Below are 27,196 nucleotides of genomic sequence, written 5' to 3'. Positions count from 1 at the left end.
AAAGAGGACAGTGGCTGATTTTTAGACCTTTGCTGAGGTAGATAAGATTGGGGAATAAGATCGGCTTCACAGATGAGTATCAGCTGATCACCGATCTCCTAAAATTAAGAAAATCAGCTGGGATAAATCGTCGTATTCTACTATGAACACATCCACTACTATGCATGTACTTTAATGTATTTTTCTTTTAATTAATCTAAAATAATACAAAGGTTTGGGACATATGTCTGGATACACAGATGCGGATAATCTCTTATTTTGTGCGCATGTTAAGTAGGTTTTTTTCTTTCTTTTTTGCCTCATAAAGTCCATGGAAAATTAATCCTAAGCTGTTGCTCAAATCTCAGATTGGATTGGAAATTATTAGCAGCCAGAACAATCCAGACTGGTGCATCCCAATAAAAATAGATAGCAATATTCACTTCGCCCTTTTTGAACATTCAAATGATGTTATACTTTAAACAGAGAGGAATATATTGTCCGCATTCACGATCCCATTAACACAAGATCTAAAACAAATAAAAACACATTTCTTCTGACTTACTAATCATTGATGATATGGGTGTGATCATGGTAACCAAACCTCTACAAAACAAGTCACATCACATATTAGCAGGTTCTTTTAAAGCAGATATTGCTCAGGATATTGCTTATGTCACATATAGGAAAGAGATTAACTGTGCACATCTTTTTGTCACCTATAAGGATTTCAGTAAAAAATTTAGAAGAAACAATACATCGGAATAACCACAGATGGATTTCTACTCACTTATTTTTTACGAAAACAGTATTTATAAAGAAAGAACCCGCTGAAAAACCCCTGAGCATGGAATTTACGAGGCGTCCCGGAAGGCAGCAGGAGGAGAGCAGAGACAAGGCGAGAGCGAAGTGGCGTCGGGGGGGAAGCGGCGGCTCATTTAGATAGACAGGAAGGAGCGGGGAAATAAAACCTAATGTGTGCCACTCAGCTGCGGACTAGACAGACAGAACCTGAGAATAAAGAAATAAATAAACAAAACAAAGGTTGGTTTGAATTTATAGCTGCCGGGCTGTCGAGTGGAAACAAAGACAGACGGAGAGAGGACCGCACGCTGAGAGGAGCCTCAACAAGGTAAGGATGCTTTCAATATGCGCTCACTCACCTCTGCACGCTTTTTTAGCCCTTATTTATTAGTCTGAGACTGAATGAGCGATGTAGAAATATACAGCGCAGGGGTCTGAGACTAAACAGCGCTGAAAGAATATGCTTTTTTTTTTTAAAAAAAGCTTTGAATAACTCTTAAATGTTGCAGGTTTGACAGCACATGTGTGAAGGATAAACGTGTGACTGACTGGGTTGCATGTTAAATGAGGGGTGTGGACTACTACCTGGGGTTGAATGATAGCCAGCTCCAGTCCATCTCATAAAACCACAAAAAGTAATTTTATGGCTTTATTTGCTCTTTGTAGACACGTAAAGAGATTTGTTGAGGGAATTTAAGAAATTAGTGATTTTAATTAGCAGTAAGTGAACACACAGAAGTTCTAAAGGCATTTTTATGATTCTGTAACTGTGTTGGGAATAATAAAAACAATAAAATCTTTATCCTAATGGAAATATATACTTTATACCTGAAGCACGATATTTTGGTGAGCACATATTTTGCAATCAGTGCAAGTAAAGTAAACAAATGCAAGGAATGTCCTGCGCTAATGCAAAGATAAATACTTTTTTTTTACCTTTTGGTAGTAATAAATTGCACATGGGGTTCCACAAAGCGTCATTCTCGGGTCACTTCCATTCAATATATGTTTGCTGCTCCTAGCTCAGATTGCAGAGCGAAATAATGTCTCTTAAATCAGCACTAAAAACACTTTTGGTAACTGTAGCCTTTCCTGTTTTGTTTTTTCTTATTTTACTAATTGGTTTTTATGCAATTTTCTGTACCTTTCGTTCCTTAATTTTTATTTAAAGTTCTTAGCATATCCTCTTTATGAATGCTGCTACTGGTAAACTTCCCTTGTCTTAAATATTCAAAACATTAGCAACAAATAGCAGAATACAGAAAAGAACTACACTGATAGAGGCCCCACATAGTCATTTATTGGACAAAATAAATGTAAATACACAAGAAATAAGAAAAAAGTGGCAAAATTGTGGGGTGGTGGTGAACAGCCACAAATATACAGATAACATACACAAAAGCATGTTAGAATAGCGGAGTATAATACAGTAACAAGTTGCCAAATACTGCAGATTAACAAAAAAAAAATGACTTTAGGACTTAAAATGATGCAACAATTGCTGTAAGGGGCAAAATAACATATATACCTCTTAAAATATGACCAAATTAATCAAAAAAAATATAAACATATTGCATTGATTTATGATTTGGCCAAAGTTTATCGGTAACAAACTATAAAATCTTACAAATATTTATAAATCTCGTTTGAGATTTATAGCCTTGTATCCCACCCATCTGTGTCGTCTTCTAGCTTTCCACTAGATATTGTTACACTGTATTATTGCCACTTTCCCATCATCCTTGAATCAAACCTCTTCAGCATCGACTTCTGTATAAAATTTCTACTCTGACATGAAAGATAAAAAGATTTTGCCTGCAGGCTTTTGGAGTGTTTTGTGAGATGGACTCTGAAATCTCGGGGTCGTTCCCTCAGACACAAAGGCAGCTTTTATTCCAGCAGCGAGCGCTCAGGCCGGCCTGATCCTCCATCCGGCTGCTTCTCAAATGGGGGCGTGCTGAAGGTGTTTTCAAGTGATTTTCTTATAAGCTTCTTAAGAGCCGTCTGCCTCCTGACCTCCTCTGCACAAACATTTCAGTTTCTGTCTGGTGTTTTATCAAAGCAGTCTCAAAATCTCACATAATCGTATGATATCGAAATAACAATGCAGATTATAATTTCATATTTGGGCTTGGTTTCAAATCTTGATTTTAAACTTGTAAGATTACATTTAGTGAGACATTTACAATAATTTGGTAAGAGAAGCTTGTTTTTGCTAATAATTAGATGGAAATGAATTTCTTTTTAGATCCCAGGTATCAAAAACAAGGTCTAGGGGCCAAATCCGGCCCACCGTACCTTTTTAAGTGGCCGTTTAGACTCCAGACTTAAGCATAAATAGAACCGTAAAGAGAACAGTTGTGTGCTTAAATATTGTTTTATTAATCTAATCAAAGTGGCTTTTATCTGTTTACTGCCAAATTACATTAGTCAATGCTTCCAGTTTTACTGCGATGTGGAAATTCACACAAAATCAACAAGTTGCGGCATTTTTTGTGATTATTCATAATTGGGAGTTTACTGAAAATTTGAAGTGATGCCAACTCCCACCTGTAGGTGGCAGTATATTGTATTCCTCCACTTCTGCCTCTTCTTTACTTATGTCAAGTTCTAGTCTGTGATTGATTTTTTTCCAGTAATAAAAGGTCACATTTAATGTCGTACATAAGTGGAAATATTGTAAAAGTCCTTGGTAATATTTTTAAATGAGCAATTTATTGCAAAACATTACAAAATAAAATGAAATCCTGGAGGGACTGAGCAATGTGAAAATGAACTTATCAAATGCAGAGACGGTTCTAACCATTTGTTTATCGGGTTTATCGATACATTTTGGCACAACTGGCCCTTTAAGAATATTCGTGATCTTAATGTGGCCCAAAATGAAAACGAGTTTGACACCCCGTTTTAGATTAACATAATCTGCATCTGGAGATTTGCGCTCTACAGAATATATGAGAATATAATCGGTCAAATGCAAATATGTCAGATGTATTTTGTGGGTGGCATCATAAACGGTGGCTAGGCTTCACACATACACACACACAATGATGGCCAGATGGCATCTGCAGCATATTGGTGACCTGGCCTCCCCTTTAGTCTTCCTCTCGGGACCCATTCAGCAGCGAATGAATCTGACAGGCAGGTGGCGTCCACGCATGTTTACATTCGAGCCGAGGGGAGAGAGACATTTGGTTAAAATATCTGTACACAATATTTGGAGATTTGGCCGGTTTCTCGTTTAACAACATGTGTGATCCACATTAACGTAAGCTGATTTACCAAGTATACACTCCGCCTCATGCAGTTTGTAGTTTTTGTCTCTTTATTGACAATTTCTCTGCATCACTACTGACACTTCCTTCTGCTTTAGTTCCATTGAAATCTTCATTCATGCTCTCACTGCGCGCTCTGTCGTCTAAATCCTAGAGGTTAGATAAAAGCACCATATGGCGCGTGGAAACCATAAGTAACTCGAGTTAATGAGTGAGAGAAACACCAGAATGATGGTTGGGTTAAGCTGTCGCTGACAGATTGTGATTGGAGAGAGTCGGATTGTCGACTCTCAGGGACAAACATAGAAAACTCGAATGTGCTAAGTAGGCAAAAGCCTGATTCTCTTGGTGTAATGACCCTGAGCATCCAGGTGCTGACACCAAAATATGAATATGAATATTGAATATTCAATATAATATTGCTGTAAGAACCATTTTTGCATTACTATAATTTTGACAAATGGACTCAAAGCAAAAATGAAAACCCTTAATTTTCTTTAAGTATTTATATTAAAGCCTTTTTGCTTTTCTCTTTATGCAGTGCAAACAAAAATAGAAAGCTACTATTAGCTAGTTAGTTAGTCAGGTTATGGCCAACATTTATCGTTCTCTTAACCAAGGAAAAGATGAGAGCCTGCAAGGTCAGACCTGCAGTGCACAGTATCTTAGTGTTCCTTCATAGGTATTCTTGGTGGATCCATGTTTAGTGCCAAGTGAGAATTCAAATTGAAATTAATTAAAAAATACTTTATTAATCCCAGAGGGAAATTAAATGTAACCCGTATTATTCAAGGTTCTTCAAAAGGTTGTTGAGAAGGAGAATTGTTCGTTTGTTTTGGTTCTGAGAACAAGCCAAGCTATAAATAGTATTTTAAAAAACAATATCACTAAATCATGCCAACTCTGACAAGTTTTTATTTACTACGTTGAAATGCGGTTTCTGGTCTGTTTAGTTTTCTGAAACAAATACATATTTGCCAATTAAAATACATCATGTCGTAATGTAATCTTTAATCTTTGATATTGTCGTATCAAAGATTAAAGCTAAAGAAACGACAGTCAGTTAAACAGACGATAATCATTCACTTCTTAATATCTGCATTGTACTTAACCAGCTTTTAAAATGGAGTCAAGAATTCAGATTTCCCAACTTTATCTGAACTGAGATTTTCTACATTTTAAGTATATTTTCTAAAACCATAACAGAACACTTTAATGTGTTAAAAACACAACAGTTTTATTTCTCTGCTGTAGCTCTGCACATTCAGCTCAATAAACACATAATGAGTGAAGTTGAGCTAAAGTTGTAACATGAACGCATCCAGCGGCGTTAGACTGAATCAGTCTGGGAGGATTATTATTATTGATGCCTGGTTTAAGGCTCAGTTTTTGACTGAGGTTAAAGGTCATGACTCAGCTGAGCAGTTTCACACAGATGGCTTGTAATCACAGTGGCGACATAAGTCCATACTGCATGAGGATTAGTTCAGGCACAGCTGTGCAAAATAATAGGGTTGACAAGAAGCAGATAAAAGTTTGTCTTTGTCACTTTTACTTGCATACAGACATATTTACCACTGTAAACACTGATATTGCTTATTTTCTTGCAGCACAACGTTCGAGTAAAATTACTAGCATCGCAGCATTTAGAGAAACGCATTATTACAGTATAGCCACATGCCAATTTGTGCTACATTTGTGCTGGTTTGTGGAGCAAAAAAATTCATTTGTGCTGCTGTCATTTTAAGATATTAATAAAAGTTTCTGGAGGTCAGAGAACTTCAATCTGTGGCTCCCACATTTATGAAATCAAATCAAACTGAGCAGCCAAAAGTTGTTTTTTGTCTCTTTTTGTTATAGACAGACATATATATACTGCTCAAAAAAATAAAGGGAACACTTTAAGTGTTAAACACCTGTTTAAGTGTTCCCTTTATTTTTTTGAGCAGTGTACATCTATGGTCAATGATATGGCTTATTTTCTTGCAGCACAATGTTCTAGTGATGATTGACACCAAATTTGGTGCGCTACAATTTTCCTGCACAAACATAGGACATACGTCTAACATTAATTTTGTTTCATTTAGGTAATGTAGAGGGGCCGGTTGAACCTTTGACCTTTAGATTTCATTAATATCTTCAAAACAAAAGCAGCACAAACGCAGCTCTTAACCAAGAATGACAAATATTAACACATTAATATTGGTGGGATGATGAGTGATGGTATCATTCCAGGCTAAATTGGCCAGTTTTATTTGACCTCACAGTTCTCTAGTGCAGCAGTTTGAGATTAGCTTCATGCCTCAGTAAAAAGAGCAGGTAATAATTACAGCAAAGCTTCAGCATGAATGAATCCATTGATCACCATCAGAACGACGCCACTCTCTCCTTCATCTTACATTTAATGGCTTTTTAATTAGAAATTACAATCAGAGCTCTGCCCTCTGTAATGTCACGCATAAAAAGGTTTTAATTGTCAGAGCATACAACTTTGATTTACCTTTACTGACTATAAATATGTTGGTTTTTTTCCTGTAGTTGTGTGTGACTCCCCACACGTGAGGATAAGAAGAAAACAGAATCAGCTTTCCTTCCTTTCCCCTCCTCGTTCTCTCCATCTCCTCATCCTCCTCTGAAGGGTTGAAGCCATGCCCATCGTTTCTGCAAATACAGGTAGAGTGAAATAAATGTCCTCCATATTTGTTCACGTTCGATGCTGTTTATGTGCTTAAAAAAGCCAGATGTTGTACGATGGTCAGTTGCCGGTTATTTAAAAACTGGATTGTGAAGGAATAAAACAAGGATGCAAATAATGGTATGATTATTTTTTTATTTATTATTTGTATTTGCAGGGCTGCATGAGACTCTGGCCATCCTCACATCTCAGCTCCACCCTGATGCCAACCACAAGGAGGACCTGGTCTTCCTCAGAGACGTCTTCAGTGAGAAAGGCATCGGTTACCTCATGAAGGTAGAGCAGATTCTTAATATTAGATGTACAAAATGTAATTTATCATTAACTAATTAATAAAATCCACTACCACTCTGTTTCCATAAATATTATTAAAATTAGCAACTAAGTTGTTGTTATTTAATATATATAAAAATATTGAATGCACAGTTATCTAATTTGTTGTAAATAATTTGTTGTTTTGTTCACAAATATGCATTCACGTTTATTTATTTTTTTTAATTACCCTCCTCATTTGCCCATTTCTTTTAAACACAATAGGATATTTTTAAAAACTGTGCGGGACGAGGTCCCCAGAGACTGGGGACCTCGCCGAGGTGGTTAGAAAGCTCCTCGGTGGCAAGGCCCTGGAAGTGGATGAGATCCGCCCGGAGTTCCTTAAGGCTCTGGATGTTGTAGGGTTGTGTTGGTTGACGCGACTCTGCAATATCGCATGGACATCGGGGGCAGTTCCCCTGGATTGGCAGACTGGGGTGGTGGTCCCCCTGTTCAAAAAAGGGGACCGGAGGGTGTGCTCCAATTACCCGGGGGTCACACTCTTAAGCCTCCCTGGAAAGATCTACTCAGGGGTCCTGCAGAGGAGGGTCTGTCGGATAGTGGAACCTCGGATTCAGGAAGAGCAGTGTGGTTTTCGTCCTGGTCGTGGAACACTGGACCAGCTCTACACCCTCAGCAGGGTCCTGGAGGGTGCATGGGAGTTCGCCCAATCAGTCTACATGTGTTTTGTGGACTTGGAGAAGGCGTTCGACCGTGTCCCTCGGGGAGCCCTGTGGGGGGTTCTCCGGGAGTATGGGGTACCGGGCCCTTTGATACGGGCTGTCAGGTCCCTGTATGACCGGTGTCAGAGTCTGGTCCGCATTGCCGGCAGTAAGTCGGGCTCGTTTCCGGTGAGAGTTGGACTCCGCCAGGGCTGCCCTTTGTCACCGATTCTGTTCATTACTTTGATGGGCAGAATTTCTAGGTGCAGCCAAGGTGTTGAGGGGATCCGATTTGGTGGCCTTAGGATCTCATCTCTGCTTTTTGCGGATTATGCGGTCCTATTGGCTTCATCAGGCCGTGATCTGCAGCTCTCGCTGGAGCGGTTCGCAGCCGGGATGGGGATCAGTGCCTCCAAATCCGAGGCCATGGTCTTGAGCCGGAAAAAGGTAGAGTGCCTTCTCCGGGTCAGGGGGGGGATGTCCTGCCCCAAGTGGAGGAGTTCAAGTATCTCGGGATCTTGTTCACGAATGAGGGAAGAAGGGAGCGGGAGATTGAGGAAATCAAGCTAGTGATACCCCAAAATATATTGGGGTATCACTAGCTTTTAAGTTTATGATTTCTTAAAAAATAAGTTTCATTAATATTCATCATCTCTCATATATCTATTTAGTTTCTCTTATGTCCCTGCAGATCCATGAGCGGTTAAAGCTGTATGAGAAGTACAGCCCCACTCCGGTCCTACACAGCGCCTCCTGTCTGGCAGAGGATGTATGTGCAGTGAAGTTTCCCTCCGAACATTCTTTAAATTGAACTGTTCATTTCTCTTTGTGTGACACTAATATCTCATAGAGTGATCTATAAAAGAAATAAGTGTGATTTTGGCTCGTTAGCTGGCAGAAGAGCTTCAGAGTGGGCCGCTGCAGGATGACGAGCAAGAGCTGCTCCTTTTGCTGAACACACCTCACCTGAAGGTAGATTCCCATTTACTCTAAAACTAGCTTTTAAAAAACTGAATGTTCAGTCTATTCCCCTTTAATAATGACATTCAGCTAAGTGGTTTTCTTTTGGGGAATAGAAGATGAACGTAAAAATGAATCTCTTGGTTTTTCCCTCAACTTTTCCTCAACATTGGATAATATTTTTGCCTTTTTCAATTTTAAAAAATGCTTTATTTATCCCAGAGAAATAAGATGTTGTTGTATCTTGAAAAAGTTGTGCATGGTGATGCTGTGGTAGCAGTCAGTCTCGCAGCGAATATAAAGAGGCCTCTGACTGAAGACAGTTGCTGACGTACTAACAGCTTAGTTTCCAGGGCACAGAGACAATATTTCACATCAACATGTCCTGTATGACTGTTTAAATTCTCTGTTTTTAACTCCTTTGGTATTTGGGGCTTTTAGTTCAGGTATTATTTGAGCTTTTGAGATGCTAATCAACTGCTCCCAGTTGTAATAACAAGATCTTGTTGCTACAGTTTTGTAGAAATAAAAAAAAAAGACCGGGTGCTGTGGTGGCGCGGGGCGTGGCGCGGCCCGGCCTGCGTGTTGGGGCCTCGGTCCTTGTGGCGGTGGTCGTGGGTTTGGTTCCCGGCCTGGCGGCATTTGCCGCATGTCTTCCCCCTCTCTCGTTGCCCTGTTTCCTGTAGAGCTACTTTCGGGTGGAGGCCACTAGACCCAACAAAACCGTAGAAAAAAAAAACAGGCCAATAATCCTTCCATACGCACAGTGTCTAAAACCAGAGCGAATGATTGTCCAAACGTTTAATCTCAGCTAAAAACAAGTCTGAAAAGAAGTTGAGAAAAAACAGATCAGACTAAAGTAGGAGAGTTTCTCCAAGTTGCTGCCTCCGTGAGCGAACTCTGTGTTCTCGGTTTACTTTAATGCATCTGTTTTATCTGTTGGCTCATGCAGGCGGTGCTGTCAGCTCACGACATTGTTGCCCAGAAGAAATTTGACCCGGTTCTTCCCCCGTTGCCAGAAGATTTGGACGATGACTTTGAGGAAGAGTCGGTGAAGATCGTCCGTCTGGTTAAGAACAAAGAGCCTCTGGTGAGGGTTGACTTTAAATGCTTACCTTGACCAGAGAAAACCCAAGCTCCAGTTGAACGTTCAGTTTTGTTTTTGTTATTTTTTAATTTATTTTTTCTTTTCTTTTTCACAAGGGAGCAACCATTCGGAGAGACGAGGCCACTGGAGCTGTAATCGTGGCCAGAATCATGCGGGGAGGGGCGGCTGACCGCAGCGGTGAGGCCTGTGAATCGCTAAATCTTTCTGTTCTTTTAGGAATCAAATGAACATTCAGCAGGACAGCAGCAGGAAGGAGCTATATGTAAATAATCCTGAAGCTTCTATAGAGGAAACTACAGTAATCTTTCTCTTATATGTTAGAAGTTGATGTCATCAGAGCTGCTACATGTGAGCAGATTAAACTCTGCGACCCATTGAACTGTCAGCGGGCATCAAATCCTTGAGATTATGGCCACAGAATTGCATATTTCCAGATTATAAGCGACTGGCCTTCGCCATGGGGATGTTGTTGACTTGTCGCCAGTGGGAAATAGCTCCAGTATTTTTCTGCCTACGGTTTGAAACACGTCTGCTTTCAGGTCTGGTCCATGTAGGAGATGAACTGCGAGAGGTGAACGGAAACCTGATCACTCACAAAAGGCCTGATGAGATCAGCCAGATCCTGGTAAACACCGAACAACTGTTGGCGTTCAGAATGATGATGATGATGGTGGTGATGATGATGATGATGGTGGTTATGATGGTGATGATGATGATGATGGTGATGATGATGATGGTGGTGACGATGGTGATGATGGTGGTGATGATGATGGTGGTGATGATGATGATGGTGGTAGTGATGACGGTGATGATGATGATGGTGGTGATGATGATGGTGGTGACGATGGTGATGATGGTGGTGGTGATGATGGTGGTGGTGATGATGATGATGGTGGTGATGATGATGATGGTCGTTATGATGGTGATGATGATGATGGTGGTGATGATGATGGTGGTGATGATGGTGGGGATGATGATGATGGTGGGGATGATGATGATGGTGGGGATGATGATGGTGGTGATGATCATCATCATGATAATGATTATGGTGATGATGATGATGGTGGTGACGATGGTGATGATGGAGGTGATGATGATGATGATGGTGGTGATAATGATGATGGTGGTGATGATGGTGGGGATGATGATGATGGTGGTGATGACGGTGATGATGATGATGGTCGTTATGATGTGATGATGGTAATGATGGTGATGATGATGATGATGGTGGGGATGATGATGATGGTGGGGATGATGATGGTGGTGATGATGGTGGGGATGATGATGATGGTGGGGATGATGATGGTGGTGATGATCATCATCATGATAATGATTATGGTGATGATGATGATGGTGGTGACGATGAAGATGGTGACCATGTTTCTCTGCTGGTGTCTCCTCAGTCTCAGTCTCAGGGCTCCATCACTCTGAAAATCATCCCAGCTGTTGCTGAAGAAGATCGACTGAAGGAGAGCAGAGTAAAGTTCATCCATCCATTTAATCATCCTTCCATCCATCCATCCATTTAATTATTAATGCTCCCATCTGTCCATCCACTCATCCATCATCTGTTCATCCATCCAGAATACATCCATCCATCTGTTTCATCATCCATCCATCCTTCTGCCTATCCATTAATTATTCATCCTTCCCTCATTTGTTTAGTTCTATCCATCCATCTTGTTCTGTACCTGTATTTATTTTTTAAACTCTTCATTGTTTTGTCCAGTGGAATAATCTAAAGTATTTAGTCATTTTTGCTTCCTGACCTGAAGGTCTACCTGCGCGCTCTGTTTGACTACACACCGTTTGAGGACAAGGCAACGCCGTGTCAAGAGGCGGGACTTCCTTTCAAGAGAGGGGATGTCCTGCAGGTCGTCAGCCAGGAGGACGCCACCTGGTGGCAAGCCAAGAAAGTGGGCGACTGCAACCTGCGTGCTGCCCTCATCCCCTCCATTCAGTTTCAGGAGAGGTAAAATTACTCTTTTGACATTATTGTGTGTATCGTCTCTTTTGTAATGGAAACGTTATGGATCTGGTTCCAGGCGTCTGAGATACAGAATGAAGATGAATTCCCTTCCTGCTCCTCTGTCGCCCAAAGCTCCAACATGTAAGAGTTACTTACCTCTGAAAACTCATCAAAATCTCTGCATATGACCTGCAACTGTACATGACATCAAATGTAGATGAAATCCAATCTATGGAAGATACGCAGAAAAAGAGATTATTTAAAAAATTGAGCTTAATCTCTGAAATAATTAAAGATTTAATTTTAAAATAACATGAAACAAAAACAAATCTATTCTTACAATCAAATTACCAAACTAGACATTTTTCAGTCATGTCACAAGACTCTGGTGAACATAGATTTAAATTTAATGTGTCCTTCCAACCTCATGTCCTTCCTTTCTTTCTTCCCGTTTAACCTTCTTTTTTTTTCTTGTCCTAAGTTCCATCTTTCCTCGAGTCATTCTTTCTCTCTTTCCTTGTTTTTTGTTCTTTCCTTTCTTTTTCCATTTTTCTCCTACATTGCTTCTACCTTCCTTCCTTTTTCTTTTCTTGTTTTCTTCTTTCTTCCTTTGTTCCTTTTTTCTTTGTTTTCTTCTTTCTTCCTTAGTTCTTTTATTTTTTTGTTTGTTCCTTTCACCACCATTTATATCTGGACTATGCCTATAAAGGAGTTCTGGTTTGTTTTTAATTTTTCCCCTGTTGTGTTTTCTATAATTATCGGATTCTGGGAAACACATTGGGTTATAATTTTACAAGCCCAAACTTAACAGCATTGAGTGATCATAAATGCATCTAAACTTCTCACCAGACCTCAGTTATCCAGGTCCAAACCTCCCTGATAATATAGGTACAGAAAAGCAGAAATATGACACTTTAAAAATGGTTGTGAATTTGAGAAAAACATTCTAATATGTACAGTAGAAGCCCGAGAACGTTGGTATTAACGTTTTGCTACAATGATGCTTTATGTTGCTCTCACTTTGCCAACCTCAGATGATCGGACAGAGAAAGGTACGTTCAGAAACCCTCATGTTAGAAAACATGAACCATCTTTAGACAGAAACAGCCGACCTGAGGCGCTAAACACAAATACAACTCAACAGAGTAACCAAAAACTGTACTCAAGTAAGAGTAGCACTACTTATTTTTACTCAATTAGAGTAAAAGGTATTTGGTAAAGCACCTACTCAAGTACTGAGAAATTGATCAAATTATCAATCATTTAATATTTAAAATTTACATGATCAGACTGACCAAAATATAAAGTTAAGTGGAAATTTTGGTATTTTAAGGATGAAAATGACAATAATTTAAAGAAGTAACAAAATCAGGCAAAAGAAAAAAATTTCAAATCAGTTTCTTTCAATAAAAAACTCATGAAACTTTAACAAAAACTGCAGGTGTGTGTCTGTGTCTGATGAATTTTGATTAGAACATGTTTGTTTTTCATTCAGTAGGTAGAAAATTTAGTCAAGTAAGAGTAGAGATACGTCATAATAAAATTACTCAAGTGAAAGTAAAAAGTACAGCAATAAAAGTTATATTTTTTTTCCATAAAGTTATTCAAGTAACTGTAATTTAGTAAATGTAACTAGCTACCAACCAACTCTGCTCAGACACAGCAGTGAAAAGTTTTTTTATTGTTTTTATCTAAAAACTGCTTTTCAGAGGACATGTAAAAGTGTTTATACTTCTCTGAATATTTTTTCTTCTTTGTTGTTTTTGTGTTTGACGCCTCGGTGAAACCATATTTTCATGCCTTAATATCGTTCTGAAATTCTCCCAAGTGTTTTGCCTGAAACTTAGAAACATTCGGATTCAGTTTTAGTCCTTCCTTCATACAGGATCATGAATTTGCTTTAAAACATTTGTTTTTGCTTTGTTTATACCACGCCTCTCCTGACTGTAGCTGTACTGTGCCTGCTGTGAGTCTCCTCTGCAGCATCCCCTCCCTGTTCTCACCCCGTTTTCTCCCTCCTTGTTGTCCCACAGAAGACTGTGACAGTAAAAGTGCTCTGAATGGAAAGGATGTAGGTGAGGAAGCACGCCGCCTTAAACATCATGTTGGCTTAGCCTGTGCGCTAATTCATGCTTTATTTTAGAGGCTGCAGGCTATTGTTGCTAAAGTGTTAATGTAGGTGTTTGTGCGTGTGTTTTTTCTGCTCCTTACATATTAAAGTTGTTGTTTTTTCTTTAAATATTCATTTATTTAAAGAAATGTAAAAAAAATTCCTTTGATATTTGTGAGCTGTCTCTTAGTTTCCAAGGTGCTCAGCTTTCTAAAGAAAACTGTTCTGAACAAATATGCTGGGATGAGTTACATTTTTTAGGTTAGGAGAAAAATTACCATCTTTTCCTTTAAATTCAGTAGATAAAACTGTTAAATCAGTATTCTGCTTCTTTAAAAAGCTGAACTTTCCTGCTTGGTTAAAAAGTTTTTAAGGATATTAAATCACAGTTTAAACACAGTTATTGAGACTTGATGATATAAAACAAAGTAATGAATAATGCATTTTGTCACTAACTCTAACATTGTGTGTTAGATTGGTAAATAAGTTATTTTACTTCTTTTGCTTGTTAAATTGCACATTAATCTTTAGATTGAAGTCATCATTGTAAGTCAATGAAACCTACACTAGGACACAAAATCTTTTACTTCCACTTTTAATGACAGAAACATTTGGTTTTCAGATGAGTTTCTCTTTCTGTGATGGTTTAACTTTCACTGTGAACTTTTTTGGAAAAGTTAATTAAACTGTTGCCATCACTTCACGACAAGAACTACTAAATAATTTAATTTCTTAAAAGAATAAAATTAAAAGGAAATGGGCCAAACAGTTAACTAACTACTACACCCTCATAAAGAAATGAGTATCAGTGTCACTTCTAATAAGTTTTTAAATTAGGTATTCTCAAAATCTTATATGGACATTGATACTCACCGGGTATATTTACGTCAAATATGTGTAAAACTGCGTGATTTGTCTCCCCCTGCTGGCAAACGTAGTAATACTTTTGATGTATTACTTTAGAAAGTAGCATTTAGGTTTTTTTCTTGTTTTTTTTTTTTTAGAACAAATAAGCAAATCCCCAAAATAAAAATATTTCAAGTGAGTTCTTGCTGATTTATTCTTTGCTAAATAAATAAATTTTTTTGTTAGTTCGTTGGAACATGAACAGTTAGGTGTGAAAATTACCAGGATGGAGCTTTTATAGTTTATCACATAATATCTACATCGTAGTGATTTCCTTTATAAGTTAGTCTTTGAAATTTTTGCAACTTGATTAATTCAAAGTAAAATGACTTCCTTCTCCAAAATATTAAACTTAAACTAATTTTTTATTTTTATTACATAGGGGGAAAAAACAACAAAATACAACAACAAAACAGTTTCATCTAAATCTTCTGCTCTAATATGGAGGATAAACAACTATCTAATTCAGTTGAAGAAATGTATCTAAACCGATGTGCTTGAGCAGAGAAAAGCTGAATATTTCTATGTAAATATTGGGAATTAATCAGTATTTACACAAAGTACTTGTGTAAATGTGTTTAAGTGTTTCCTTCTCCAGTTTACGTCTTATCCTATTTTGTTTTGTTTCTGTTGCATTTAGAGTTAAACTGGATTTTAAAGTTTACGTTGATTTAGAACAGTTTTGATTATCACTAACACACGGCTGGGCTGAATGTCTTTAAGTGCTTGATATCCGGTTCATCTCTTCTCTGTTTCCAAAAAAGTAATAATCTACTGTATTACTGCAGCATACAGATTATTAGTAAATGTACACATTTTAAATGAATCTCTGACATCATAGGAGGTATCTGAATGGCTTATTGTGCCTTCTGTTTCTTTGAAACGCCTTTTTGAGCTAATTTATTCTAACAAGCAGGATTGTTGGAATATATTAGGGTTTTTGTCTCACCAAGCTTCTCACAGTGTCACTGTGGGCCATCATGGCTTCTCATTGGCTAGCTCCAACTGCTGATTTTTTTCCAAAGGCGGACGCAGCCTGCATGGCTTCATAGCTTCCATTGTGTTGGTGACTGAAACTGGTGAAATAAATGTCTAATATGAAGCTGTAGTTTCTCCCAAGAGTAAGGCAGCTCCTGCCTTCTGTGGCCATGCTTTCTCATGGGAATTTTACTCAGGTACTCTTACTGGTTTCCTACGGTGTTTGCTGTGCTGTAACACAGTTCTAATCGTGCTTTTGACATATGTTTAGATAAAAAAAGACAGTTTATACTTAAGGAATTGTTGCATTTTACTGAATCTCTTCTATTTTCTGGAAAAACAACAAGTTTGTTTCTGTATGTCTCGACCGCAGCCAGTTTACGCCGAAGTTTCAGGCTGAAAAAAGATCGACAGGGTTCACCGGCAGAGACCCAAACGCCAGACGGCCATCGGACGGACTTCCGGATCTATGAGGAAGTTACGCAATATTTGCCACGCCCTGGAGAAAAGCCCCGCCTTATTGTACTGATAGGTAGGTACGCTGTTAAAAAACTGACATATTTTCAAAGAAAACATTTGTTGTGGCAGCAGAAATGAAAGAAACGAGTTAGGACTTAAGCGAGAAGGATTTATTTTAAAAAACGGATTTAAATTACTGTTGTGAGAAGTCAAAAATGTGTTTTTCAGTCTTTAAATTAAAATGTGTTAAAATCAGGCTAAACAAATACAATAAGGTTTATGTTTTCTTTTAGTTGGAATTCCTTGGAGATATATTAGAAAAATATGCGGGAAAGATTATGCTGCTTTGATTTTGATGATACTTTATGAATAACAAAGTGAAAGCGGTGCTCCGTTTACACTTTGTTTGCTCTTCTTGCCATTGACAGGAATTTACTTTTTAAAATCTATTTCTGTATTTGTTTTGTCTTGTTTTTTTATGTTTCTTTGGTAGCACTTTATTTGAAGGGATTTGCATATGACTGACATGCATTTGGTAAATAATGACACTCGTACTGCAAAATTGACACTTTTATTGGATTTTTAATGCATGTTTAATTGAACTTTGCGTTAAAAGTTTCATTATTTACCAAATAATGCAAAGTTGGCACGTTTAATGGTCTTTTAATTCTTCTTTTAGTGCATCTTTTCATTAAAATTGTCATTATTATTAAATAAATAATTATTAGATTATTTATTTAATGCAAAGTTGACACTTTTATTGGACTTTTCATGGTTGTTTAATTGAACTTTACATTAAAAGTTTCATTATTTACTAAATAATGCAAAGTTGACACTATTAATCAACATTTAATGCAACTTTGTATTAAAATTGTCATTATTTAACGAATGATATTCACGACAGCAGTGGTAAACATTTATGAAGACTCTTTCATTTTCATGACAGTTGTCATGTCAATCTTATGCATATGCCTTCAAAAAAAGTGCTATCTTTTCCTTTTTGACTTGTACATGGAAAGGTTAAAAATGACAGAAAAATAAATAAAATTCCAATATCAGATTTGATGGAAATTATAGGGTTACATTTTTTAAAAATATGTTTAAACTAATCATTTTCGGGGTCACAGGTTCGCTAGGAGCTCGGGTCACGGAGCTAAAACAGAAGGTGATAGCAGATAATCCTCGATGGTTTGGTCTGGCTGTTCCTCGTAAGTATTCCTGTACGTAAAATGCATAATTTAGCTGATGCAGCCACTATATTCAATAACATGTGTTTATCTCCATTTCATCTGGCCTGGTGGTTGTTTGAACCTTGACCTGAAGACACGACCCGAGCCAGAAAGACTCACGAGAGAGAAGGAGTGGAGTATCACTTCATCAGCAGGGCAGCTTTTGAGGTCGACATCCAGAATGGGAAGTGAGTAAACAAACAGTATTATAAATAGAAAGTTTTAACAAAACGATGATTTTTGGTTTTTTTAACTCGTGCAAATTCATTTCTGAGAATTATGTTTTGTTCTTCAGGTTTATTGAATATGGGGAGTATAAAGAGAATCTGTACGGCACCAGCTTGGAGTCCATTCATAAAGTTCTGACTCAGAACAAAGTCTGTTTAGTGGATGTGCAGCCAGAGGTGAGTATGACTGTCATCATCTACAGCAGGGATGACAAACCCATCTTCCTTTTGGGCCAAACCAAGACCTTGGATGTTCTTAAAGGGCCAGAATGTACTGATAAAGTCTATTGAACTGTTGAAATATAAATAAATCCTTAAAATTAAATAATATTGAACATCTGTTGAGTCCATCCAGAATTTTGCGATTGTTTCTGTAATTTTTTTAAATGTTTTATTTTGCACTAGAAAAGTATTTGTGGTAGTACTTTAGAAATGTTTGCGACTTTTTATTAGTCACCACATCATTATGGATTATAACTCAACATTAAGAAAGGCTGAGGTAGCTGTTTAGTAGAAGTAAGAAAACATTAATCAGTGCCATTATTTTCCTCCATTTTTGTGAAAAATCTACAATAAACTCACAATCAAAGAAAGTGCAGGGTTTTGTTGATTTTTACATGAATTTCCATGATAATTCACAAGAAACTGGAGGGTCTGACTGATGCAATTTGGCAGTAAACAGATAAAACCTGATTTGAATTGACTGATAAAATAATATTTAAACACACTGTTGTTATCTTGATGGGTTTTTTTATGTATCCAACTACTGGTTGTTATGTTACATCTCAGTTTAAGGTACATTTTTAATTATAAATGACTGTAATGTATCCTGGTAGGTGGTTTAGCTGCATTGTGATGAATGTTTCCACATCATTCAGGCCCTGAAGACTCTGCGAACGGCCGAGTTCAAACCATACATCATCTTCGTGACGCCTCGCTTCCCCGACAGTCAAAGAAAACACTTCGGCTCCTCTTCCTCTCTTAGCGGCGGGATCACGGTAACTCACACGGCGACAACACGCACACGAAAAGCAGCATACGGATTTTTATTACTGGTGATGTTTGGTGAGTGAAAGTAATTGTCTGGTTGTCGCCAGGAGGAGGACCTCCAGGAAATGAAGCAGTCTGCAGAGAAGATGGACGAGTGCTACGGCCATTGGGTGGATTACGTGTTGGTGAAGGAGGACCCAGTGAGTGCCTTAGTGGAGCTCCAGGTGGCGCTGGAGAGGGTGCAGACAGAGCCGCAGTGGGTTCCTGTGTGCTGGGTGAGGCGTTAGCCTAATCAACTTCCTGACAAACGGAGACCACTGTGCAAGGACCCACCGCTGTGGGGGGTCAAATGTTTACTGCCATGCAACCATCCCACACTTAGAGAAGGACCGCCATGAAAAACAGAAAAATGTTTCTGATAGTTGATACAGTCACAGGAAAAATAAGTACACCCTGTTTTGGCAGACTCTTAAAGGGCCAGCAGACGTTTTCCACCGTTTTATAGCACCGTCAAGTAACTATGTTAACTTCTGATATAAAAATGCTGTATGACTTTGTCATTTAATGAAGTAAAATTATTAAAACTCCTGCTCTTTCTAAAACTCCACCTTCAGGAAATCATCACAACATGGCTCCTCTATTAACCCTTTAACAGTTTTACCAGCACTGCATTTAGCAGTAGCTCATATAATAAGCTCAGCAGTTCCACCTGAGGTGTTTGCTAATTGCTGCTGGCTAGTCTGAAGGAGCTGAATGAGCTGCTCTGTGAAGCAGAAGCTTGAGAGCCTCAGCTCTGAGGAGGAGCTGCGTCTTGAAGGCGGGGCTAGGTCCATCTAGATGTTTTGCTCAGCTGAATGGTTGCCATGGGAGACTCAGTGATTTCTGATACATGCATGAAAGAATCTGGAAAAAAATTAAGAGCCCACTGCACTGAACTGCATTGGAAACCTCATGCCAATTCCACCAAATATTGATTTCTTTACTCTTCCTAAGTTAAAACATTAGTATTGTTGTTTCTAAATGAATATGAACTTGTTCTCTTTGCATTATGTGAGGTCTGAAAGCACTGCATCTTTTTTGACCATTTCTCATTTTCTGCAATACTAAATATTTGCTTTGAATTTTAGAGACATGTCAGTAGTTCATAGAATAAAAGAACAATCTTCATTTTACTCAAACATATACCTATAAAAAGCAAAATCAGAGAAAGTGATCGTTTTAAGTGGTCTCTTAAATTTTTACAGAGCTGCATGTGTTTTTGATGAGGGAATAACTTAACATGATGCAGCTCTAAATTTATTGCCGATACCCTTCCATACTGGTGTTAAAACACACCTGGAGATAAGGAAAAATTATTTATTATTTAGCAAAGATTCCACACATAGATGACTAATTTATCTTTGTAAAATCCTCTGAAAGCAGCAAGGGTGTACTTATTTTCCTATGCCTGTTGTTACAGTTAAGGAAACTTTCTTTGTGTCGTTATTGCAAATAAAGTCTGCAGTGGCTGCCAGGTTGCAGGTGAGACTGTTGTAGTGAAGCAGTGCTGATGTACATACTGTATATCTAAAGTACAGCGGTAGAATAACAGCTAACTCAGACATGTTTCAGTCAATGTCACAGATCTGTTGTGGTCAGTAATAGAAGACCTGTTTTAATAGCAGCTATACTGTGAAGTGCCATAATGAATGTGTTGAATTCACACAGGAAACTGTTGTAACCTGTGAGCTGACAGAATAAATCTGCCCTGCTGGACAAATGTCAAGTTTGGTTTATTAAATATTTGGAATAAAAAGAAAAACTAATCAAATATCACCAGGGAAACTATTTAATTCTGGACTCATACAAACAAAGAAAGGAAAATGTACATATGTATTTGCAACATGTGCAGGAACTCCACACTTTTTTTTCTTTTACTTCCACAGCTTCTTGATAGACATGTTCTTCTCGCTGTCTTTCTGCATCACCTTCGCCACGGCCATCTCAAAGTCCTCCTGCGTGACGTGAACTCTCCGTTCCCTCAGAGCGTACATCCCTGCCTCTGTGCAGACGCCCTAAAACCAAAAACACGCACATTATGTACTAATCGATTATTCTGGCCATTAATCGGATAAAAACAAATTGCCAAATTCTGCTGATTTTTTTATTTAACCTGTAGAGACTTTTTATACAGTATTGAAAATGCATTAAAAACTGCAAATATTTAATAACCTAAAATGCAATAATATGGCATTTCTTTAGTGAACGTTTGATCATTTGCAGCAAAGGATGAATTTGTAGCTAAAAGAAATACTTTAAACATCAATATGTGTAATGCTTGATTGAACGTCAATACAGTCTATGACTGATTAATTTTTTCATTAACCAATTACTAGGATAACTAAAGGTCCTTGATAGGATTTTTTTTAATGAGGTGAAGCTAATACTGTTTATTTTTAATCTGATTGAAAATTTTTGTACAGTTTTGGCTGAATTACTGCTCTCAGTATGCTGCTCTTTCAGTAAATTGTTTTTTTTAGTCTATATTCCAGCTAACGATTAATTATCTATTAAATTAGTTGACGATTATTTCAAGAATCAATTAATCGGTTCAGCCCTGAACCAGATTTAGTTGTGTTCCTGCTCATCCAGATGCTAAATTCCTCAGATTAACAGACGTAATTCCCACCTTGACCTCGGCTCCGGAGGCTCCCGGCATGAGCTCTGCGATCTTCCTCAGGTTGATGCCCCGAGTGAGATTCATTTTCCTGGAGTGGATCTTCAGGATGTCCAGACGGGCCTGTTACACGCAGAAGTGTCAACGTTTTTAAGCAAATAAAATAAATGACCATTTTTAAGAAAATGTAGTGATAGGAACCTCTTCGTTAGGAGGAGGGAACTCGATCTTTCTGTCGATCCTTCCTGGCCTGAGCAGAGCCGAGTCCAAGATGTCAATACGGTTGGTGGCCATGATGACCTGAAAAGTAACGGCACGTCAGCTTTTCTCTAACGAGGGACTGTTTGTCATCTCTAAGCAGAACGTCCATTTTCTGAAATGTGACCTGTGATCAGATTTCACAGATCAGGGAATACATCAGTTCTAACAGGTTCAAGTAAAACACTCTTCGGTGTGGAAGTTATTACTGTTAAAAAAAAAAAAGAGAGACTTATTCTTATCCATATAAGGATCCATTCGTTTTGTCTTGTGTGTTTGACAAAAAAGTTAGATTGTTAAAGTAATACTTTAATCTGATATGTGTGATATTTCTGATGTTGCAATGACAATATTTTGTTGGCTCTTTGTTCTCAGAATGTCCCCGATGCCGTTTGACCTTTAGCCTCTCAAATACTTTGGACACTGATGGCAGGAAAAGCAAATCTAGAAGGCCAAGTATATAACTGCAGTGGTCAATTTGCATTTGTAATGGTATAATTTCACATTTTTATGAATGACCGTCCTTACAGTTTGTTTTTCTTAAGAAGATAAAGGGAAAATCTTTATACAGTGGGAACATTTTTACTATACCTGCCATAAAATTGTAAAAGTGATATAGATATCAGAAAATTAGTTGCAGCTGTTACGGGGGAATTTTATAATTTTCAAAAACTTTTCTATTTTAAACTGATTACATATGCCATTATAACTACTTTTGAGTGGGTTTCTTACTTATGGTGCAGGACACTTCACTGTACAGTCGTTAAACCTTTAGTCGTGGAACCGAACAGATCTGCGTCACCTTGATGTTTTTAGTGGCCTCGAACCCGTCCAGCTGGTTGAGCAGCTCCAGCATCGTCCTCTGCACCTCGCTGTCTCCACCCGAGCCGCCCTCCAGGCGGGACGAGCCGATGGAGTCGATCTCGTCCATGAAAATGATGGAGGGGGCGTGTTCCCTCGCCATAACGAACAGCTCACGCACCATGCGAGCGCCTGGGACGGAGCCGGAGACATTACAGAGTTAGGAGACGTTTCAGGAACTTGGCTGCAGGATTGATAAGAGATGTGAAGATGGGAAGTCACCCTCTCCGATGAATTTCTGGACCAGTTCAGAGCCGGAGACCCTGATGAAGGTGCAGTCAGTGTGGTGGGCTACCGCTCTGGCTAGCAGAGTCTTCCCAGTTCCTGGTGGTCCATACAGCAGCACACCCTGCAACGAACAAGAAACTTTGCTGACTACTGCGGCAATGAATCAATTAATCCAATTTCTGGCATTTTAAGATTTAATTTTTGGAGAATCTGGATTTTTTCTTTCCACTGATGCACCACTATCTGTGTTTCCATGGTTCAGAGTGATGTAAGCACGCCCAAGGCAGCCATCTTGTGTGATAAGCAACCTTCACAGCTTCAACTTATTTGGACTTCGAAGCTACACTGCTCAAAAAAATAAAGGGAACACTTAAACAGGTGTTTAACACTTAAAGTGTTCCCTTTATTTTTTTGAGCAGTATATTATTTTTTTTTTTAATTACAAAAATAAAGTTGTAACATTAGGAGAATGAAGCAGTAACTTTCTGAAAATCAAACAAAAAAATTAAATGTGGAATGTTGAGCATCTTGTAAAGTTACACAGCATCACTTTTACAGATAATACCTGATAGAAATACTTCATCTTTTAACACATCAGAATCACATGATTATCAGTAACAGGACTTTGAAACTACATTCCTGTAATTAAACAAAAATTCTTGTAGCCTGATCTTACTACTCTGTTGTACCACTAAAATAAAACACACTTTTTGAAAATATTTTAGGCATTTGTCATTTCTTTTTTAGAAAAGAACACTAAAAAAGAAAATAAGTTGATTAAAATCAGAAAACTTGCTCAGCCCTACTGGTCTCCAAACTGACTGTAAAACACCCCAAAATAAAAGCATTCATTAACTTTCACCCACCTTTGGCTGTGCGATTCCCAAAGCCTCAAACAGCTCTGGGTGCTTCACCGGCAGCTCTATGACTTCTTTGATCTCCTTGATCTGTTTGTCCAGCCCACCAATCATTTCATAGGTGGAGTCCGGAACCTTCTCCACCATCATCAGGGAAACCAGAGGGTCCACTTTGTTGGGCAGGATCTTGTGTAGGGTATAGCTGTCGTTACGCAAAGCCACGCGGCAATTTGGAGTTACCTGGTGGAAAAGTGACATTAACATAAAACCTGAAAATGTGTTCTCCTGAAACTGATCGGCTATAATACTTACATCATTGATGTCAATGTTCTTGTCCACATCCACAACAAATTTCCCCTCAGGATGCACCTATGCGGACAAAGGAAGAAGTCAGATAAAACTGCAGAGAAAGCATTAAGCTGCAGTTCAGCCCCGCAGCGCTGCATACCTTCACCAGCACTTTCTTTTTGTCCATAACCCGAACCACTTCCCCCACGTAGGATCCCTGCTCCTGCAGCAGCTGCAGCTCCTCACGGAGCAGACGCACTGACGGGCAAAAACAGATAAACATGTTTATATCCAAACCCTGTGAGCTTTTTAAAAATAATATGTTAAAAAAATAAAAATCTACCTTTGGCATTGAGTTCATTCCTTTGCGCCTGCAGACGTCTCAGATTCTGGCTCTTATCGTTCACCGTCAGCTGTTATGAGAGAAAGACAACAACAGAAATGAAGCACTGACCCTTTAGCAGAAGGAGTTCTCACTAACTTTGCATATCATGCTCACCTGTAGCTCTTCTATCTTCGATAAGTAGTACTGCCGGAGACCTGACCCACCTTTAAACTCCCCTGTCTCCATCTGGCAGAGGAGAAGTGACCTTAAATGCGTTTCTTATACAGCCGGATTTTGCCTCTGAACAATTATTTACTGTACATTTAGAGTGGAATGGGGTCAGGCTTATATTATTGTATCTTACAAGCATGAAAACAATAAAAAAGGGAGATTAAAAACAACAAAATACTAAAAAGTTTTCTATTCATGGTCTTAATGAAACCAGAAAAAGTCGGGTAAGGAAAAAAAAACAAAGAACAAAATTACCTACACCTTAAATGGTGGAAATATGTTGAACATCTTACACTCCAATATGAAGTAAAAATGATTATAGAACAATATTTGCTCTATTTTACTCTATCCTTTTTACGCTATATAAAAAACGGATACATATTGTTCCTCTTAGCTTTTATTTTATTTCGTCTACGTATTAATGCAATGTATGCTTGAAGTCGAAGTCAAATTCCTTGGGCACCAAATCTTGGCCAATAGAGCTAATTCAGATATCGATGAAAACTGATGGATCACTGCACTTTAAAAGCACTTGTTTGTAAAAGTAACAAACCTAAAGTGTGGAGAGTATCAGTACACAACTGAAATGTATACATAAGCACAAATTTCAGTGACTCCAGGGTGAAATTAGCTTTCTTTTAACTCTGACTAACATTTGTTAGCATGAGCTAATACCCGAGTAAACGTTTGGTTAAAAGGTGATAAACCAAAAATTTGGTTGCTTATAAAAACACAATTCATCTTAAATGTAAAAACATACGCTACAATTGTGAAGAAGTTGTTTACATTCGATACAGGAAGCAAAGTTAATGTTAACGAAGCCTATAGTTGACAGCGAGCCTACAGCTCCTTAGCAGGCTCGGCTACAATGAGACAGCAAACCTGCACAACACATTCATTGTTTTCAATAAAAATATCCCTTAGGTTTTTTAACTAAAGCCCCCAATACCTGACACAACAGGTCAAAAGTAATTATTCACCAAAAAGCGCTACAATATAATTTTTCTACTATTTTTATGATTAAAATCAACAAAACGACAGAAAATTACACCTACTTGATCGGTTCCGTCTACCTCCATCTTGAAATTTCGGCGTCCGCTTCAGCGCAGTCGTATTTCCGGTGAGCTTCTTCTTCAATGTGGATTTGTAGTAAATAACTTAGATCGCCCCCTGCAGTTCAAGTTATAAAACGGAACTACTGTTTCTTCGTTTAACCGAATGGTTCCCAAACTTTTTATACAAAATACTCAGAAGTTCAGTAAACAACCGTATTCAAGTAAAAGTAGCAATACCTCAACATATTTTAGTGAAGTAGCTGCCTAAAAAATTACTCAAGCAAAAAAGTATTTGGTAAAATGGCTACTGAAGTACTGAGCACCTGGTCAGAACGACTGACTTTAATGTTTATAAAAGGATTTCACTACACAGGCAAAAAATAAAAAAAGATATGTGCAAATTTTAAAGACTGAAATAAAAAAAATAACACTATTTTAAGCACTTTTCCAAATCATATTTTACCATGTAAAACGTCTGACTATAGGTAATGTACATACTTTAGAACAGTTCTTGCAGTTATAAGTGTTTACCTTAAATTCACTTGACCTCCAAATGGCACATTAGGCTCTGCGGATAACAGAGAAGCATTTTTTAAAAAAAAGAAAAAAGAAGGTCTGCTCACATTTTACATAAACTGTAGATTTATCTAAAATATATCTCATGCAATTTCTACTAAGAATTTCTTAGTTCTTCATTTAACAAATTTACTCACTGGAGAGTATCCAGAAATTTCACTTAAGTAGCTTTAGTGTAGTGAAAAGGTGTAGTGAAACTAATCCTAAAAGTAATTTTCTGCACTACTCTCATAAGAAGTGTTGGATAAATAAAAAAAATACAGTATGTGCTTTAACAAACTATTTTAGCAATATTAAAGGTAACTAAACTCAACCACTGAGCTTAACCCATACATGGTGCAGCAATTCCTCACACCACATTAATAGCAAAACCTATCTGATATTTAAATGGATAAAAAGAAAATCAATAAAACATTGAGTGGGAGGAAAAGGTTGTCCATATTTGCTTTAAAACCTGATAAACTGGCAGTGGTGGTTTTTCATGAGGGATTATATACCTTTGGGATTCCCACAAAAATATCAGTTGCACCCCATATTAGTATACTATTGCCAGTCAATGCAAATGAACAACCACTATGGTCTGGACACTAAATACTAAGAATTTATCTGTGTACATCAAGTGGCTAGTGACACTGAAGCTGGTATATGATTCAGTGTAAAAAGACTCTTTTTGAAGACTTCAGTCTAAAATATACTGCTCAAAAAAATAAAGGGAACACTTTAAGTGTTAAACACCTGTTTAAGTGTTCCCTTTATTTTTTTGAGCAGTGTACTTTGGTCAGACCTAATTTTGAAAATTCAGTTCATGAAACCTTTAGTCCACTTGTAAAACCCACAAAAAAAAAATGCAATACTTCCTTGGTATTATCAATCTAGACCAATTCCTAACAGCTCAATGTTGTTAGTTCATGATTCTGATTAGACTTTTATTTTTTTTGCCAACTAAGCTTCTTTGGAACTGGGTATGCCCAGCGTGCCATTAAATGTGAGAACAACCACTGTAAACCGGTGTCAATTTGCAAGCCGAAACTCAGAAAGGGAGGTTGTATTTATCTTCGCTTGTAGTTTAGGAGTGGTAGTGTTTGAGTAAAACCAGATATACCTGTTGAAACGGCAGCCCTGCAGAACAACCTGAGCCCTGGGACCAGCCCAAACACGCAGCAGTACCCCTACAGCACAAGCAGAGGAGGTATCACTA

General features: G+C 38.1%; 2 protein-coding genes across 3 annotated transcripts; one reads left to right on the top strand and one right to left on the bottom strand.

The window, feature by feature from the left end:
- The first annotated feature begins 855 nt into the window (after positions 1–855).
- Positions 856–19,498, top strand: LOC114151678 (MAGUK p55 subfamily member 3-like). 2 transcript variants are annotated; one of them, XM_028029021.1, is made up of 20 exons: positions 856–1,111; positions 6,597–6,731; positions 6,911–7,029; positions 8,419–8,496; positions 8,619–8,699; positions 9,640–9,777; positions 9,891–9,972; positions 10,335–10,420; positions 11,199–11,273; positions 11,571–11,767; positions 11,841–11,905; positions 12,799–12,816; positions 13,798–13,839; positions 15,890–15,955; positions 16,132–16,290; positions 17,345–17,425; positions 17,541–17,634; positions 17,742–17,850; positions 18,552–18,671; positions 18,771–19,498. In XM_028029021.1, the coding sequence occupies exons 2-20, from the start codon at positions 6,707–6,709 to the stop codon at positions 18,948–18,950; spliced, it is 1,815 nt and encodes a 604-aa protein (XP_027884822.1). In that variant the 5' UTR covers positions 856–1,111; positions 6,597–6,706; the 3' UTR covers positions 18,951–19,498. The 2 variants fall into 2 exon arrangements, with proteins under 2 accessions (XP_027884822.1, XP_027884823.1); XM_028029022.1 differs by lacking the exon at positions 15,890–15,955 and having other exon boundaries at positions 857–1,111; positions 18,771–19,497.
- Positions 19,499–20,473: 975 nt separating this feature from the next.
- psmc5 (proteasome 26S subunit, ATPase 5) lies at positions 20,474–25,570 on the bottom strand. Its single transcript, XM_028030149.1, has 11 exons — positions 25,423–25,570; positions 24,311–24,382; positions 24,155–24,224; positions 23,972–24,069; positions 23,836–23,892; positions 23,533–23,763; positions 22,661–22,787; positions 22,380–22,570; positions 21,521–21,619; positions 21,332–21,442; positions 20,474–20,717 (listed from the first exon to the last, which is right to left on the bottom strand). The coding sequence occupies exons 1-11, from the start codon at positions 25,444–25,446 to the stop codon at positions 20,577–20,579; spliced, it is 1,221 nt and encodes a 406-aa protein (XP_027885950.1). The 5' UTR covers positions 25,447–25,570; the 3' UTR covers positions 20,474–20,576.
- Positions 25,571–27,196: the final 1,626 nt, after the last annotated feature.

Source organism: Xiphophorus couchianus, chromosome 10 (assembly GCF_001444195.1).
Source record: "Xiphophorus couchianus chromosome 10, X_couchianus-1.0, whole genome shotgun sequence".
NCBI classification, from domain to species: Eukaryota; Metazoa; Chordata; class Actinopteri; order Cyprinodontiformes; family Poeciliidae; genus Xiphophorus; species Xiphophorus couchianus.
This window is presented reverse-complemented; position numbering and strand designations above follow the sequence as displayed.